Source organism: Electrona antarctica, assembly GCF_951216825.1.
Source record: "Electrona antarctica genome assembly, chromosome: 7".
In the NCBI taxonomy this organism is placed as follows: domain Eukaryota; kingdom Metazoa; phylum Chordata; class Actinopteri; order Myctophiformes; family Myctophidae; genus Electrona; species Electrona antarctica.
In genome coordinates this window covers 37,685,350-37,703,615 of record NC_136812.1, presented here as the reverse complement: position 1 = coordinate 37,703,615, position 18,266 = coordinate 37,685,350, and the positions used below count along the sequence as shown (strand labels likewise).

Genomic DNA, 18,266 nt, shown 5'->3' with positions numbered 1-18,266 from the left:
GCACAACTGTATGCAGTTAATTTACCATGATAATTAATTACTACATTTCCACTGTGTTTGTCATGACGTAGACTCTGAGCACAACTCTACTCTACTCCAGCCCCACTCTACTAGTCCACATTATCTCCAGCTCACACAGACATACAATGTTGGAATATCTCAATACAGACAAAAGCCATCAACACCCATTAGCGACTCAGCGAGCGCTCTCCTCCCTGGGTTTGAAGCAGCCTAATCACACAGATTAGGCTGTGAAACACAGAACATTCTAGCTGTTGAGAGAATTGGTTTGAGGGCTATCGAACTGTGAACGATGCTCTCAGTAAACAGAGAGATGGGTTAGGGGTCGCACTGCATGCTGTGTTTGTGCAGGAGGAATACTATAGGATAGGTTGTATATGTGGAATGCAGCACGTTGTGAGCTTGTAGATCAGCTATATTTATGAAGAATACATAAGATCTCTTTGCCAAAAATAGCGGATTTTTACACCAGTGGTTCTCAAAGTGGGGTCCATGGGACACTCTTAAGGGGGTTCTAAATTGACCCTTACAAGTCTGTGACTAAATGGACCCTAACAGGTCCATTTGGTAAGGGGGAGTTCTTGAAGCCACCACGTTTGAGAACCACTGCTCTACACTGTAGAAGAGCACCAAGTATAGACCCCTGTGGGACCAGCCAGCCAGCTATAGGGTTGGAGTGTTTGTTAAGGAGAGACGTGATTTCTTGAAGCCACTAAGTGTTATACATATAGTTACAGACAGTACAGTCATGGTTATATCAGATATGTATATCTTCGCTGTAACCAGAGAAAGTCATGCCTGTAAAAGGTTGACCTGCTGGCAACCTTGTCTTGACCTTTGAACTATGAAGGATCTGTGACCTGCGACCTTACTGTACCTTGAGGGAGGAAACGCACTTATCTTGGGTTGTGTAACGCGTTTATCCTCAGGGTGGACACTGGGTGGTCCTGAACCATTCAGGTGTGATTGATTATCCCCTCAATCAGCAGGACCCGAGGACTTAATTGGTTGTACTGCTGTATAATTACAAAAAATCAGTTCAAATGTGATTGTGGTCATATATATTTATATTTTTTAAGACTGTGAAAGCATATGCGAAAATGTCATACGAAAATGACACAGATATCTGTGTCATTTTAGATTTTAGCGTACGCCGTAGTCTATTGCAAATAGCAGAAGCTCACAGTACGTCACTTCGTGCCGAGCTTGTAGATCTGCTATTTAGAATAATAGCCTAATAATAAAAAAAAAAGGAAAAAGGAAAGGACAAAAAAGAAAAGAAAATTGAACAAATCTTTAAATATATATTATATAACATTTTTAACTCAAATCTTTGCTTCTGGGGGTCCCTGGAACAAAATATTATGATATGGGGATCGGCAGCCATGAAAAAGCAAAAAAGGTTTTCAGCTGCGTTCACACTGGCAGCTACAAAGATACAGGCTACCATTCATTTCCAATAGAAGCCAGCGACATGCAGATACAAAGATACAGGCTACCATTAATTTCCAAGAGAAGCCAGCGACATGCAGATACAAAGATACATCCAACATTTGTAGCTGCTACAAAACAGTTATAAAGCTACAAATAAGTTGAGCTGATTTCAACTTCAGATAAAAAGCTACAAAATATGCTGTGTAGCTTAGTGTCTTTTTATCTGCCAGTGTGAAGTGAACGCAGCATTAGGATTTAGAAGTAGAATCTGCCTCAGGTCTTAATGGGTTAAATACATTTAATATACAGACATAATCACCATAAATGCATCATTTCTCCATTGTCCATGGATCCTAGTATAGGCTGTTGATCAATAGAACACACTCACTGTTCATTTATCCATTTGTAATTAGAGCAGCGGTTCTCAAAGTGCGGCTCCAGGGCATCACAACCACTTTAACCATTTTAACTCTATATGTGTACATCGGCTAGATTTGCTAATGTCTCATATCAGATGGGGGTCCATGAACAAAGATTTAGGGGTACTTCACTCTCGACATGAAAACGTTTGAGAAACCCAGTTTACATATAACCAATTTGACCCATAAGGGTCCATTTGGTGACATTTTGTATTGTACACTGCCAGCGTTAAGTGAACACTGTCGATTTTAGTAGCTTATTGACCGATAGCCAGTGGTGCCATTGTGTAAATCTAACGTGTGACCCTTCCTAACCAGGGAAGCCATCAACAGGCTGTGTGAAGCGGTGCCCGGGGGAAAGGGAGCCTGGCGGAAGAAGGTCAGTAGTAAAGATGCAATCCGTGTGTGTGCGCGTGTGTGCGTGTGCATGTGTGTGTGTGTGTGTGTGTGTGTGTGTGTGTGTGTGTGTGTGTGTGTGCGGCTGTGTGCATGCATCACACATGGTTCAAAGAGCAGCTGCAAATAATTGACATGTGCAAAAAACATGGTTTTAACTGGCCTTGAACTTGGGGCACTCGAGTGTGTGGGGCAAAGTTGTCATACTATAAACCACTCAACATGGGGCTGTGGGGGTTCCAGGAGACCCCCAGCTAAAACCAATGATAGTTAGGACCCAAATGGACCCTTACAGCCAGGTTAAATTAACTCTGTGGATTGGGGTCCCAGAGATAAGAATCATATGGAATGGGAGTCCTTGAATTTAAAAAGGCTGAGAATGACTGAAGTAGACAGTGAAAAGTGTGCTGATGTCCAGATGCAGTAAAGACACTCCATAATGGGTTTTACACACAACCATAATGAGATCTTCTGCAGTTCTTCAGTGGTTCTTTGGGGTGATTTACACTAGAGAGGTGCCCGTTGGGCACTGGCCTACTTGGAACGATGCAAGTTGGAAATGCATACCCGACCCAGATATTTGAAGTCGGCGGGGCGAACGGTTCTCGAGTTACGTGGATTACAACAGTACACACACACACACACACACACACACACACACACACACACACACACACACACACACACACACACACACACACACACACAGACTTGATGCATTTATAGATACATATACTGTATAGCCGTCGTTCTCAACATGTGGGTCATGTCCCCACATGACAGCAAAGGGACAATTGAAGGACTTAAGATTTTTGTAGGAAAGTAATAGAAAAAGACAATTACTGCATCATTCAAAAGTTCAAAAGGCCCAAACAATTTGTCAAATAATCGAAGTCTAAAATAGGGCTCAAGTGGTTAATAATAGACAGTTGATGTATTGTGTGTCTGTGTGTTGTAGGCCTTTAACAAGGCTCTCCAGTCCATCATGGGTAAAAGTAACTTACGTTTTGCTGGCATGAGCATTGCTGTCAACATCTCCATCGAGGGCCTCAGCCTCCTCATCCCAACCACACGACAGGTCAGACACATTTACATCTGTTACATCTGTTACATCTGTTACATATGTTACATCTGTTACATCTCATCCCAACCACACGACAGGTCAGACACGTTTACATCTGATACATCTGTTACATATGTTACATATGTTACATCAGTTACATCTCATCCCAACCACACGACAGGTCAGACACGTTTACATCTGACACATCTGATACATCTGTTACATCTGTTACATCTGTTACATCTGTTACATCTGTTACATCTCATCCCAACCACACGACAGGTCAGACACATTTACATCTGACACAAACTAGAATATTATGACCAAATGCACGACAGGTCAGACACATTTACATCTGATACAAACTAGAATATTATGACCACGACAGGTCAGACACATTTACATCTGATACAAACTAGAATATTATGACCACGACAGGTCAGACACATTTACATCTGACACAAACTAGAATATTATGACCACGACAGGTCAGACACATTTACATCTGATACAAACTAGAATATTATGACCACGACAGGTCAGACACATTTACATCTGATACAAACTAGAATATTATGACCACGACAGGTCAGACACATTTACATCTGACACAAACTAGAATATTATGACCAAATGCACGACAGGTCAGACACATTTACATCTGATACAAACTAGAATATTATGACCACGACAGGTCAGACACATTTACATCTGATACAAACTAGAATATTATGACCAAATGCATTCCTTCAATATTTTGGCCTTTCAGTTTGTTCACTGGTGATAAAGTTGATGATATCCACAATACACATTTTGTTATTGATATAGTTGCATTGAGATATGCATATATACACAAGGTAAAATCTGAAATGTTAACTTCAGAGTGTGAAAATGGACCATCATTATGTGAATGAGTTTACGCCATAGGGACAGTGACAAAGAATAACACTAACCAAACATAAGAGTTGCATTGTTGTATGTGACTGTTGTATGTGACTCTGTCTTGTGTACGTTGCTGTACTGTACTCTTCCCATCTTCATCCGTCACTCAGGTGATAGCGCACCATCCGATGCAGTCCATCTCCTTCGCCTCCGGGGGAGACACTGTGAGTGCATTGCATTATCCCCCACCGCCTTCTATTTGGTGGGAATGGACTTTTTGGCAGCCGGCAAGTCTGACCAGGTTGCATTTGACTGCGTTCCAGTCCCACGGCCCGAGAATCAATAAGGGCTTTAATTCAATTATATCCCACCCCTAATTCATCTGGTCTTATTGAGTTTTTTCCTCCCATCTTTCGCAGGACACGCCCGACTACGTTGCATATGTGGCCAAAGACCCAGTTAATCAGAGAGGTATCTAGTCCAAGGAGCTTCTCTTTCCATTCCCTTTTGAGTGCACAACACATACATGCAGCATCGTGTGTGCAGTGTGTTGTGTGTGCTGTGTGTGCGTGCGTGCGTGCGTGTGTGCGTGCGTGCGTGCGTGCGTGCGTGCGTGCGTGTGTTTGTGTGTGCGTGTGTGTGTGTAAATATGGATTAGATTCCATCCAGAGGGAGGCGCATTATGACTCACTGCCACTTGTTTATCAAGATGCTGATATCGATTCTTCTGACTCTCTTCAAAGACAAAATGAAGAAGTTCATTCTAAAATGAGTTATCTGCCGGTTGGAAAACACGACACCTACTCCTTGATTGCTCCTTTGAACTCATTACTGGGGTGAAAATACAGCTCTGTGTGTGGTAATACAAATGTAATTTGCTCTCTCGACCACTTAAACCCATATCTACCGGTATTATACTTCGTTGAACACCAGGGGTCTATACTCGGTCCCCTCGTTTTTCCCCTCTACGCCAAAAATAGCCTATCTACAGGCTCACAACACGTTGCAATACAACGCATTGTGAGCTTGTATAGATCCATCATGTCACGCCCTGCTTGTCATTATTTTGACATGCCCAGAATAGGGATGCTAGGGTTCATTTGGTTAAAGAAGATGCAGGATCAAGATGGCAACTGAATTCCCCCCGTGGGATTAAAAATGTCTATCTCAGGATTGGGCCATGAATTTCTTTTTTTTGTATTACCTTTTTGATACATGCACACAGAATTAGAGTTTGGAAATATTCATTAGCTTCTTAAAATTTTAGGTTTGACTAAATTGACTATTCTTAATTTACTTTTAATTTAGTTTTAGTCTTATGAAAGCCTCGTTTATACAGTAGACGCTGAAAAAGATAGGATGAAAGAATGCATGACATCCAATTTACAAAACATATTAGCATGTATTAATGGCCCATATTGAGCAAGGCCACTCAGTTCCACAAGCAGTGACCACAGTGCAAAATGAGGGGAAATCTAGGATGATTTAACATACAAATCTATTTATTTTAGTATTTAGTATTTTTAGTTAGTTTTGCATTGTTCATTTGTATTTATATTAAGAAAACAAATCCCCTTTTTGTTTTATTTTTAAAGCAGCACTATGTCATTTTTTAACAACTATATAGCATATGTCCCACAAAATTATAAAGTTACATGTTTAAGCAATAACAATCATCCTTCCATAAATGTATAGATTCGGGGGGGTCCCTGCTGAGGCAGAACTGCCAGTTAAAGCGAAGACTGGACAATCACAGCGCTTCCTCACTGGACATGCTTGCAGAGACTCTTGGGTAATGAAGTCAAAGATGTTGGCTGCCATGTTATTTGTGTTCAAAGTGGCAAGCCACTGATACCCCACAAATACATAGTGCTGCTTTAATCTTAGATTTTGTTAACGATAATAACCTCGGGGACACAGTAAAAAATGTTAATTTATCCCTTTGTAACTCTGAGAGTGTAGAAAATGTAACCAGAATTGGCCACATTTGGCTACACTCTTGAGTCAAATTAACACGTTTTACAGTGTACGTCCTACATCTCTGGGCTCACTACTAACATGGCTCTCTGTCTCTGTCAGCGTGTCATATTCTGGAGTGCTCAGACGGTTTAGCCCAGAGTGTCATCAGTACTATTGGCCAAGCCTTCGAGCTGCAGTTCAAACAGTACCTTCACAGCCCGCCCAAGACCATGGCCTCCACGGAGAGGTGAGCTCACTATTCTGAGGATTTACTTCCCTGCTTCACTGGAGAGCACAGGAACGGAGAGAGAAAATACAGATAATGGGGGGAGGTGTGTGTGTGTGGGGGGGGGGACATGGTTTGGGACTTGTGGGCCAGATTTATATAGCGGTCAAGAGGTGCACTCACATCCAAACTGGGATAGGCGTGTTGTCTCACGCTAATTTCCAATACCATGACTTCCAACATTTTCCATACAGTACTCTAGCTGCTTTGCAGCCAGTTGACAAAAGAGGATGATGCAATGGACACAGGCTGCATCAATCAGTGTGGTTATCACACTTTGGCACTGCCCCTGGGCCTGGCATCCCACGCAAAGTGCTGAGTTGTGCCTTTCTATAGAGAGACACTAAAAACCTGATATCAAAAGCTCTTCCTTTCTGGTGCATGAGAAGGAGATGTGATACTTTCCTCTCATATTCCCACAAAGTCCATCCTTCAGGTTTGATCATCACACATATCAACGGCCGTTGATATATTCAGTACTCGGGGGGCCTCGCTCTCGGACATGTTGCTGCATGGGGCCACTGGGGACACAGCCAGGGCAAAACTCCACACTCGCTTTTCTATTCTCCTGGTTTCAAACGAACTCTATCCTGCAGCCAACAATAGCAGCAATGAGCCACATGTGGATTTATATAGACACACTTCTGATATGGAGATGTCATCTGATCTGAAGGTCCATTCTGCTCAAGAATCCATTCCAAATTGTTTTTGTTTTTTTCATTTAATCTCCTTTGCTTATGTTTATTTTTTATTCTCAGTGATCATGAGCTGAAAGAGCTGATATCTACTCAGGTCTCATGTGACAGAAACAAATCCTGCCCAATACGAGTCTCTTGCACACATACAGTACACTGTCTAATAAAAACAAAAAACTATTTTCATACAGCAACTTTTTGTTTAGGCAAAATAACAAACTTGGCTTAAACCATACAGACTACTCAGCAACGCATTTCAAGTATGATAACTCTACGCCTCTATCAGGACTTTCAGGACAGAGGAGCCAGTGTGGGGAGACGACGACTCCTCCTCAGAGCATGACTACTACAACAGCATCCCAGGGAAGGAGCCTCCCGTGGGGGGAGTGGTGGACTCCAGGCTCAGGCCTAGTGGGGCCCTGCTGGGTCACATCCACACACAGCCGCAGAGCAAGGTATATATACTGTATAGCGTACGCATGCATATTCAACTCTGTAGATCAGTGGCATTAGACCACAGACCACCATAATTCTGAGAGTGTACAAACTTGGTTCCATTTGTACACTCTCAGGCCCCTTTTCCACCAAAAGAACATTGGTTCTAGAACTGGTTCCCTTCTTTATTTTTTATGATGGTTTATATCACATCTGCATCTTCCACCTTTTAGGGATCTGATTCTGAACCAATTAATTTGGTTCAAAATTAGGTGGGTAGAAGGGGCCAGAGTTACAGCCACATACCTCAAGGAGTTACAGCCACATACCTCAAGAACCCCTGGGGGGTCAGGTACAGGCTTTTGGTCCAGCATACTATTGGTCCGACCAGTGCCGTCTCTACAGGGGGGCATTGCCCCCCCCAGATTGGATTTTGTGCCCCTCCAGTCCAGATTGGCCAGTAGTACCCTACCCTACCAATATTTTTATGTTTTACAAATGTTAAATCTATCTATCTCATCTATCTCTAATCTATCTTAAATCTAAATCTGTATAAGTTCTTCATGATTATTGTAAATATATACATGTTCAAATTAATTGAATAGTTAATAGAAATACAAGGTAATATATGCATGCAGAAGACATTATATATGCTCAACATATTTGTATTTCTTTGTTTGTTGTTGGTGCTGCTGCATAATTGTACCCTAGCCTTTTTCAAGCATCACTTTGTTAATAGGTGACTATTTTGAAAAATGAAGTGCCCCCTTTGGAAAAAAGTATGCCCCCCTGCTGATTTGTGCCTGGAGACGGCACTGGGTCGACAACGACAACCTACCTCAAACCCTAACCTAACCATAACCGCAAGCACGGAGCAGCGCATGTTCGCGAACCTTAATCCGGTCGTTTTCCGCATGTCAGTTCTATGGTATGTCGGACAAAAGTCTGCCCCTCAGGGGGGGTCAAAAGTCTGCCCCCCTGGGGGTCCCCAACCGGACCCCACTTTGAGAATCACTGCTCTTCCAGGCTTTCTGGTAGCCTACTACTGCTGTTTGCTATTTACTTTGCATAATGTTGAGAAGAATTAATGTCAAGCCTATATTGCATGTCATTTTCGACCCGATCTAAATTTATCTCAAGACACTGTAATTGGTGCTGCAGCTGCTCAAAATCAAGCAGTGTCCAGCCTCAGCCCATAATTGACAGGCAGGGCCAGGCTACACTCTTTCATCTCTAGTCCATAAACCAATGACGAATGAGCCTGTCCTGCTCTTTGCTGCTATTGTTTGCATGGAATCGTATCATAAGCCTCTGTGAGCATGGTGGGTGTACTCCATAAATGTCTTCTCTGTGCGCCTGCACCGTAATTGCCGGAGAAAGATATGATTACAGGTTGAACCCAGCAGGCCTCTGTGAGAGAAATCATCCCCTTTTCCCAGCAGCTTGTTCAAGTGGCACGCACTGTGCTCAGTGTGCTGTAGCTAAGGTTTCAGACTGAGTGCCTCCAAATGACATTATGCAGGGACAAGAGATGTATATGTTGTACCAATCAGGTAGTGAAACAAATATGTTTACAAGTCATTGAGTGTGTCTTTATGGTGTGCGTGTGTGCATGTGCGCGCGTGTGCATGTGTGCTCGTGTGGTTGTTTGCAGATGGGCTCCCCAGCTAGAACCATGTCTTACCCATCTGGTCAGCTGTGCTATGAACTTCACTGGGACACAGAGACCAGCAGTGGCTCAGGTAAGACCTCCTGTGGCAAAACAAGAGTACTGCAATTAGAAAATGATAGCTGAATAGATATCATTCATATTCATATTCATTCATTTATTTATGTCGTACCATATGAGACATTATCTTTTTGCCTTCGTCCTCAGGCCTGACATCAGATGGGTACCTGCGTGCAGATGGTCAGCCTCCCAACGGCAGAGACTATGAGGAGCACTTGTACGTCAACACCCAGAGTATGGACGACGCACTGGCACAGGGGTCAGACGCACACAGGGGAGGACCCAGGGGACCTGAAAGTCCAAAGAAAGACATCTTTGACATGAGTAAGTGAGGCAGGCTTGCTTTGTGAGCACTGATGCATGAAGATCACGGATATAGTTCAAAGTAAACACACCTGTTTTACCATTTTCCACCTTTATTATGCTCATCTAAAAGTACAAATAATTATGACAAAAGTTTATAGGCTATAATTTATGGTCATATAATGGTATTTATTGTTATAATTGCATGCAGCAACCAGCAAACATGCACTAACTGCAGACCAGTGGTTTAAAGATGGAGTGCCGTGATTTATTTATTTTTTTCTCCAGTTTTTCATGTGGTTATGAAAGGACACAGTACTCCATTATACCCCTTGGTGTGGTTGTTATGTGCAATGATGTCTTCCCTTTGTATTTAGGGTTTGTTCCTGGAGCTGAAACCTTGACAGTCAAACGTGCCAATGAAAAAAACAGTGATATAATGACATCACATTATCATCTCCTCCCCTAACCCCTCCCCCTTTATCATACAACAACAGCTGTGGGTGCGGCTTCAGTTCAGGTGGATCACCACCCATCACCACTGCAGGCAAACCAGGCATACTTAATGAACTGGCCGGCGTGTCCACATAAAAACGACATTTTAACAAATACTGTACACTTTTTTGAAGAAAAAAATCTTCCTCCTTATATAATAATACCTGATGATCATGTTTTAGGGTGGAAAAAATGACACTCCATCTTTAAGTGTGTCGCTGCATGGGCTCTTTGCCTCATGGTCTCTCTCCCCCTGCAGGGCCCTTTGAAGATGCTCTGAAGCTCCACGAGACCACCAGAGGAGGCCCCGGCATGTCCGCTCCAGCCGGGGGGGCGTGTGCTGCTCAGGGCGGGGCCGGTGGCATGGTGGTCTTGGAGGACCAGTGGCCCAGCCCGCCGAGTCGCCGAGCTCCCGTGGCACCCACCGAGGAGCAGCTCCGCAGGGAGGCCTGGTACCACGGCCGCATGAGCCGGCGGGACGCCGAGAAGATCCTGGTCCGAGACGGAGACTTCCTGGTCAGGGAGAGCACCACCAACCCTGGACAGTACGTCCTGACGGGCATGCACTGTGGCCTGCCCAAACACCTGCTGCTGGTCGACCCCGAGGGAGTGGTGAGTGTGTGTGTGTGTGAGGAAAATGGAAATAGTTCAAAAAATTAAATTTGAATTTGGGGTGACCACCAGGTGATCCAAATGGACTCTCACGGTATGTGAGAGATCTCTGGGACCCCTATCTTCACTGCAAAATCTTCACCCACAGGGTTAGTATAACTCGTAGAGCGTACAAATGGAACCAAATTAAGCCATGAGGGTCCATTTGGTTCCATGTTACAGACCTGCAAAGGTCCACCTGGACACCTGGTGGTCCCCGGACCCGACATTGAGAAACCGAGGCATGAACGGCTTATACTCTTATTCCCCGTGCGTCTCTGTCTGTGATGCATGCATGCAGGTGCGGACCAAAGACATGCTATTTGAGAGCATCAGCCACCTGATCTCCTACCACCTTAAGAATGAGCTGCCTATTGTGGCAGCCGAAAGCGAACTCCACCTTAAACAGGTGGTCGTCAGGAGGAAACAGTGACCCTCGCAGCGCTGCCTCGTTGAGGGTGCACTGCCTGAATGGATAAGCAGGTAGGATGCTTAACAGGGTACTGAGAATGTATGTATAATAAAACATTATTTGCCACTACACAAATACAGTTCTTTGTCTTCTCTCCCAGGGTCCAGAGGTGAGCTCCCTCATGTCCATGCAAGAAACGGCTAAAACATTTAGCCTTGTTGCATCGCCGACTCCCCTATTCCAGCGGACATCGCTACCAAGGACTTAAGGTGTCTGATGATGTCTCCTTGTACTTTCTGTCTCTGTGGGCTTTCAGGCTCAAAGGAACTGCCCTGTCACCCGTGCTCAACTCCTCAGCATGCAGTCATTAAGCTACAAACCGCTCTGTCTGAACCTAAATCATGGTCCCGCCCACTGGGCCCGCAGTCCAGCCAATGACATGGCGTGAACACTTGGCAGCTGATGACAAGAGGTCCAATGAGGTCAAAGAGAGAGTTGATCACTGGGTCAAAAATACATACAGTCGGTCCCACATGGGGCTGGCAGCACACAGAAGTGAAGTGTTCCAACAGAGCAGCTCCACTTCTTGTCCCCCGCTGCTGTGGCAGGGCCGGTCAATAAGAGTCGTGAACCATGGGCTTTGTGTCATTCAGCAAACCTGAATAGAGCTAACACAACTTTTTTTTGGAACCTGAGAGAGTATTCCTTAGTTCTCGTTTCACTACCAAATGCAAGTATTGGGTCATATTTTACTAAGACAATGGGATACCTCCACCCCACCTCCTCCCAATGTCAGTTTTGCAGAAAAAGGACATGTTTGAAATATAAGTTCCTCATGCTTGTTGTAGGCATTATCATAAATGGCTTGAAGATGGCACAACTGGGAAACGATGCAGTGCTGTAACTTGCCACGATATTATGATTGCTTTACATCCATTTCGGTCTAGCACATTTTTTATTTCATCCCAATAATCTCAGGTCCAAATTTTAAGCCATGCTTCTGTGGAATGCGTCCTAATGAAGGAGGCCGATCATTGCAGAAGAAAATATGTCAACTCGGGTCGTTTTATTTTCACATTATACCTAAATGTAGACAGTCTATATGTAGGCAGTTTATGGATGTACTGTATACATCTTGGAATGTGGGCAGTTCAGATTTGACACTATCATCAGTTTGTGTTGTGCTGGTATGGGTAAATCATGTCTTGGTACAGCTACATCTGCTATGTAAGCCTGTGATGATACTGCTCAGAGAGACTGTACTCTGTAGTTCAATTATTCCTGTCTTCTGTTATAAAAAACAGCCATTGCTAAAGATGCATACAAACTCAGTATATCCTGATCTGTATTTTGTCAACCCCTCGATGTTCAGTGCCTTAAGAACAACAGAGACAAGCATTTCTGTCTGCTTTCCCCACACGGAGAGGACAACAAAGAGTGTGTGAGTGTGTGTGTGTATATAAGGTCTATCAATGTCCCAACTGCAAAGGACTTTTTTTGCATTGCCAATGAATGGATGATCAAGATGTCAGGTTGATTTTAAGCTGTTATCGTTGTGATTCTGAAGTAAGCTGCTGATGTGCAAACAATATTTAAGATACTGACGTGGTGTATTATGATTGATTGTCACTGCCCCTATACTGTATGCATCCTAGTATTGTTGCCCTTCAAACTATGTTCTTTCTTAGAAGCGAAAGAAAGAAAGAAAGAAAGAAAGAAAGAAAGAAAGAAAGACAATAAGCAAAGAAAGTCATTTTGACATGGCTGGAAATGAGGGCAACCTCAGTGACTTTTCAAATTGAAATAGAGGCTTGAATGTAACGAATGTAAGCCATATTGTATACAGCCATAACACTCACATATCCCTGTGAGGCACCATTGGGCTACGGACGGTTGCAGACAACCTTCTGAAGCCTCATTGAAATGATATGCTTTGTCGTACGGCAATGTCACGCACAGACAATAACCGATATTTTCGGCACACAACACAGCCGTATACGATGGAGCATAAATAAAGGCTACATGTCATTGACCCATCCTACTCTTCTTGTCCCAGGCTGCAGTGGAGCCTTGTGTGGTGGTGTGTGTCAGTCTAGTCTAAGAGGTTGGGTGTGTGCAGGGCTTTGTGTTGGCATGGTAAGTGATATCAAATGTATTGTTGTCTCATCCCACTGGCTACATACAGTATCTAATCAATCAGATCCCATTCATCAATAAATCTATAGCTCTGAAAGCGTTTTTCTCATCTGTCAACAGTGTCGGATAACAAAATGTACTTTGTTGTACTTTCAGTTTCAACTGAAAAAGCTGTTGGCAATTCTTTTTTTTTATATCGGCTGACACAGTTGTGTGATGAAAACATCTTTAGTTGCACAGAATGAAGAGAGGAAAAGGGCTTTTCCTGTCCTGTATGCAACATTTTCCCAAATTGCCCCCTTTGCTTTCTCGGGACTTTAGTGTATACCTTTTGTTCTTTGATTAGCCTAAAGGTAGCCTCGATACCCAGGCTTTCATTTCGTCTGCGCGAAAAATGAAAAAGGTAATGCATTTTTTATCAATAAAATGAATTTAAATCAAGGTAAAAAACGACATTGTTTATTTTCTTCCCAACAGTGTCCATCAATTGATCAAATAATAATAAGTACGTAGTACACAACAGCCTGGAACAGCATGCATATTTGAGAGAAGTGAGCAATATTATAGCAGAATAGTGGTGAGATGTTGCACAGTGACATAATCGGTTACTAAATTAGCATTGAGTCATGAGCGTGGCTGCCACAGTCCTGTCTTTAACACACCTCATATATACAGTATGACTGTCTCTTTAAACACCTACAGTAAAAGGTCACCACCTACCCCCCGCTGAGGTCACTATATAAAGCATGGATTCTTTCCTTTCATACTGCCATGACCTGTACAGTACACTACACTGTGTACAAATCACCCTCAGTATACTGTAGTGACTACAGTATACTGAGGGTGATTTGTTCTGTACCTTTTGTTAATTACATTGCCACTACTACTTTTTTTTTTACCACAGATATTTCATTAAAATGCATAATTGTTTAACATATCCACCAGGACATCCATCGTTTGTTAAAAAACTAAAACATTATACTATTGTACACCACAGTAGGCTATGTTGTTAAAAGAAAAAACTGTAGAAGCTACTATAATATAGTACTGTATTGAGTATTGTTTGACCATAATATCGTCAAATAATCATACTGTCATTAAAGAATCATAATAGTCTACAACTAGCTCGTCAAACATTTCTAAAAGTCATACTATTCTGTAACATATGACTGTGTAAAAGCTACAAATTGACAATTATCTCTAAGTTTGATGTACTGTAATGGACAAACTGCGCTCAAAGTCATCTGTCAGCTATTTTATGTTACATGCCACTGAAGATTTAGTGTCTGTGAAGCTGCCCAGCAGGTACATGGTGAAAATGTGCGGACAGAATGACAGGCAAACAGATTAGTAAGCTATGCTAACCCTGTATTGTTGCTATCTTGGACAGGGCTCACTCTCAATGTCAACATCAACAGGATTGACCTGGATAAAGGTATCAAGGGGAAGGAGCATCCAGGCTGGATGATGGCCTATACCTAAATCTTGGCCAAATACGGATGGCAGACATATTTTATGACAACCCTCTTCCCCAAATATGGAGTTCCACAGTTCGGTCGACGGTGGATCAGCGTGATTGTGGACCTGAGATTACATACAGTTAACTAGACCGGCACCGGCGATGCAAGTTGGAAATGCATGCACCACCACGCATGTTTACATATAGATACAGAACATTTAAATGCATGTCTGTCAACAAACATGCAGGAAAATAATAAGCCTATCTCACAGAATTTCCCCGCCCCCCTTAATACGCCCCCTTTCGGGGTTAGTGGTGATAGCGTGACATCACTCCATAGACGCTACATGTTAACAGAGGTAATTTAAGAAGTCTACAACTTTTGTTTTCTCAAGGTAAGGTTTGTTCTATCTGTTCGAGCTGATTTACCATCTTGTTTGCTTCATAATAATATTGGTCTGTCACATTTTTACATTAGAAAATGTACTTAGATTCTCCAGAGAAAAAAACGTGTAAATGCTAATGTTAAAGACACCACTATTTACCGGAAGTGGGCGTGGAAAGCGGGCTGTGAGATAGGCCTATTGTGCAAAGCAGTGCAGCATGACACAATATTTTGGGTGTGTCCTCAGATGACACAGGATGTCCCATGGTGGTATGTGTATGTAGCTTAGCAATGACTCATATCACAACACAAGGCCAAGAAATGGCATATGTCAACATATCTGTGTGTGTGTGTGTGTGTGTGTGTGTGTGTGTGTAAAAAAAGCAAAGTTCTTTGTTTACCCAGGGTGAATGGACTAAGCTCGACGAACTTGTTTACAGCCAGACCCTGCTCATAGAACATTTCATGGTAGGGGTTCAATGCCTTGCTCAAGGGCACTTCAGCGGTGGTAATTTTAACGTGCCGGTCCGGGGATACGAACTGGCGACCTTCCGATAACAAGACCGCTCCGCAAACCGTTCGCAAACCCATCTCGCTTAGGTCTTCTTGCTCATGCCAGCTGACACCCATCTCGCTTAGGTCTTCCTTGGCTGCCCGTCTACTCTCCATGTCTTCTTTGGCCTCCCTCTCTTCCTCTTTCTGTTGGTAAATGGCAAGGTCTAAAGTTAATACTTGCTCCAATTGTCAGTGGCCCATATGATGACATTGAAGACAACACTTTCCCTGGTGCACAACATCGACCCTTCACCTTGGGTCACATTGTACTTGTCAGGGTACATCGGGCACTATATAAACCAGTCAGACGCCTGAGGGCGAGAAGTGACCTGGGCGAGGTCGCTTTGCACTGGCCATATATGGAGCGTGTCTTGAGTGTACAGGGTTAAGCCTTACATTTTAAGGGATTAGGGTCACATTACTTCACAAAGGTCAGATGTTCACAGTCATGCCACCAGAGGGAGCTCCACTGATTTAGTGCCATGCAGGTACAAAACAGGTCAAATACATTGAGATATTCTGCTGTGCTGTGGACCTTAGTGGACTGGTCGTCTACCATGTGGTTATTTATTATTTATTCGGCATTTGAGCCACGGACCACCATCTGATGAGCCAAAACATCAGACCCAAAACTAAAGAATATTTTGATCAAAATAACAGTTCTTCTACATTCTCTAATTGTGTAGACTTCTTGTAAAGGTTCAAGGTTAGCTTTATTGTCCCTTGCGGGAAATTGGTTTGCAGCCAGATAATAGTAAAAAAATACACACAACATTCAATACAAGACTAAGATCTAAGAACAGTGCACTAGAGACAGATAATTCATGACATTCAATAGTAGCAAAGTCAGCAAAAGTGCATTAGTGGGCAGTATGTGCAAAGAGGCAAGAATAAAGTGCTATCTGCTGTTCAGCAGTTGAATAGCAGCCGGGACAAAGGATAGTTTGAACCGATTAGTCTTTGTAGTGGAGCACCCTCAGCCGACGACCTGAGGGCAACAGTTCAAAGTCAGACCGAAGTGGGTGATCCGAGACCTCCAGGAGGGAGGAGGCTCTCTTAAGCATCTGCCTCTTGTACAGTTCTATGAGTTGGGCTTGGGTTCTCCCAGAAATCTTACTGGCCACTTTGACGAGGCTGCTGAGCCTGTTCTTGTTTGCCAAGGTCATCTTTTCATTCTATAGAAAAGATCTAGTCATCATTACAGACGAGACATTAAAAGAACACATTTTCCTCAGAAAAAAAAGACGCTGCTGGACTTCTTTTGAAAAGGTGGTTCAACAGCACTAGAGAGTGCTTTTAAATACTATAAGTTGTGGTTTCCTATATATAGGCCTACTGTACTACTTGAGGAGGCATTACATACTGTAAGGACTGCACCTGCTTTGTGTAGCCCTTATATGTATAGCATTATGATGTTTTCTTTCATTGCTTTACTGTATACTGTATTACTGTACTATGTTGTGATCATGTTGTACTCAGGGCGTCCTTGAAATCTTCCCTGAATAAAACAATGTATGTACAGTATGTGACATATGATTTGATTTCATGATCAATAAATACATCAATCCATGCACTCAAGATCAATCAATCAATCAATAACTTGATTCCTTGTTCCATGATATACGTGGGCCTAAAGGAAATCACAGACAATTACTGTAACTTCATTGTTGAAAGGAGTGGGCAGAGAAGACTTTGAAGTATGATTCACTAGAGGGATTATGTTATCTGTGTACTCAAGGATGAGGAAAAGGAAACAATACCATGCTAACACATTGATGGGCTGTCGAGCTGTGGTGACTTTAGGGTGGGATGAACAATGGATCAGACAGCTGCTGCTGTCCGCATCTTTAAGAACCCAAGCACCTTTTATACTTCATCGTATGAAGCATAAAGCATTAGAATATCCACTGATTCACACATTTGACCAAGAACACAAAGAGAAGCCTAAAATCCCTGGATGAAATAAGTACATGTAAATGTAATACATGGAAGCTTGCTTTTCAATTCTTTGTGACGACAGTTTTGATAGATCACTAAAAGAAAATCACTATAAATTAGGAAGGCGTTCTATTGTTTTAAATGTATGCAACCGATCATTCATTATCTTTAACAAGGGGATTTGATGCGTGAAATACATAAAAATAAGTCCCTCAATGAATCCTGAGCTATATAGGCCTATATACATACATTGAGGTGGGATTTGAGAAGGAAATATATATGTTAAGGTTTTATGAACTTTATTCATATTTTGTAAGAATGTCTCTGGCTTTTGCAATGGAACTATCTGAGGTTTGGAGCAAAGGTATAGTGCTCTGAAATGTCTAAATGCATCACAAAACCATCTTATACATAGGAGATATATAATAAGAAGCAAAACCAAGGGTGATGTTGGGAGCGTACCTATGTTCCCCAGGTTCTATGTTCCCCAGGTTCTATGTTCCCCAGGTTCTATGTTCCCCACCATGCAAAAACGGTTCTTTGTTCCCCACTTAGAATAAACCTAAACCTAAAACAGAAACCTAACCTAGTAATTTTAGTAATTCTAGTAAGA

The 18,266-nt window shown here is 42.7% G+C and overlaps 1 protein-coding gene across 1 annotated transcript in view; it reads left to right on the top strand.

Annotated features, from left to right (window-relative positions):
- The window catches only part of shc2 (SHC (Src homology 2 domain containing) transforming protein 2), a gene marked incomplete at its 5' end in the record, with an annotated part of 29,693 nt that extends 16,883 nt beyond the window's left edge, over positions 1-12,810 (top strand). The window contains 11 exons of the mRNA XM_079505177.1: positions 2,193-2,253; positions 3,229-3,348; positions 4,386-4,439; positions 4,635-4,686; positions 6,295-6,421; positions 7,442-7,610; positions 9,245-9,332; positions 9,467-9,643; positions 10,377-10,729; positions 11,070-11,251; positions 11,341-12,810. Coding sequence (XP_079361303.1) covers positions 2,193-2,253; positions 3,229-3,348; positions 4,386-4,439; positions 4,635-4,686; positions 6,295-6,421; positions 7,442-7,610; positions 9,245-9,332; positions 9,467-9,643; positions 10,377-10,729; positions 11,070-11,201 — 1,333 coding nt within the window. The 3' untranslated portion in view covers positions 11,202-11,251; positions 11,341-12,810. The remainder of the gene's footprint in view (positions 1-2,192; positions 2,254-3,228; positions 3,349-4,385; positions 4,440-4,634; positions 4,687-6,294; positions 6,422-7,441; positions 7,611-9,244; positions 9,333-9,466; positions 9,644-10,376; positions 10,730-11,069; positions 11,252-11,340) is intronic.
- Positions 12,811-18,266: the final 5,456 nt, after the last annotated feature.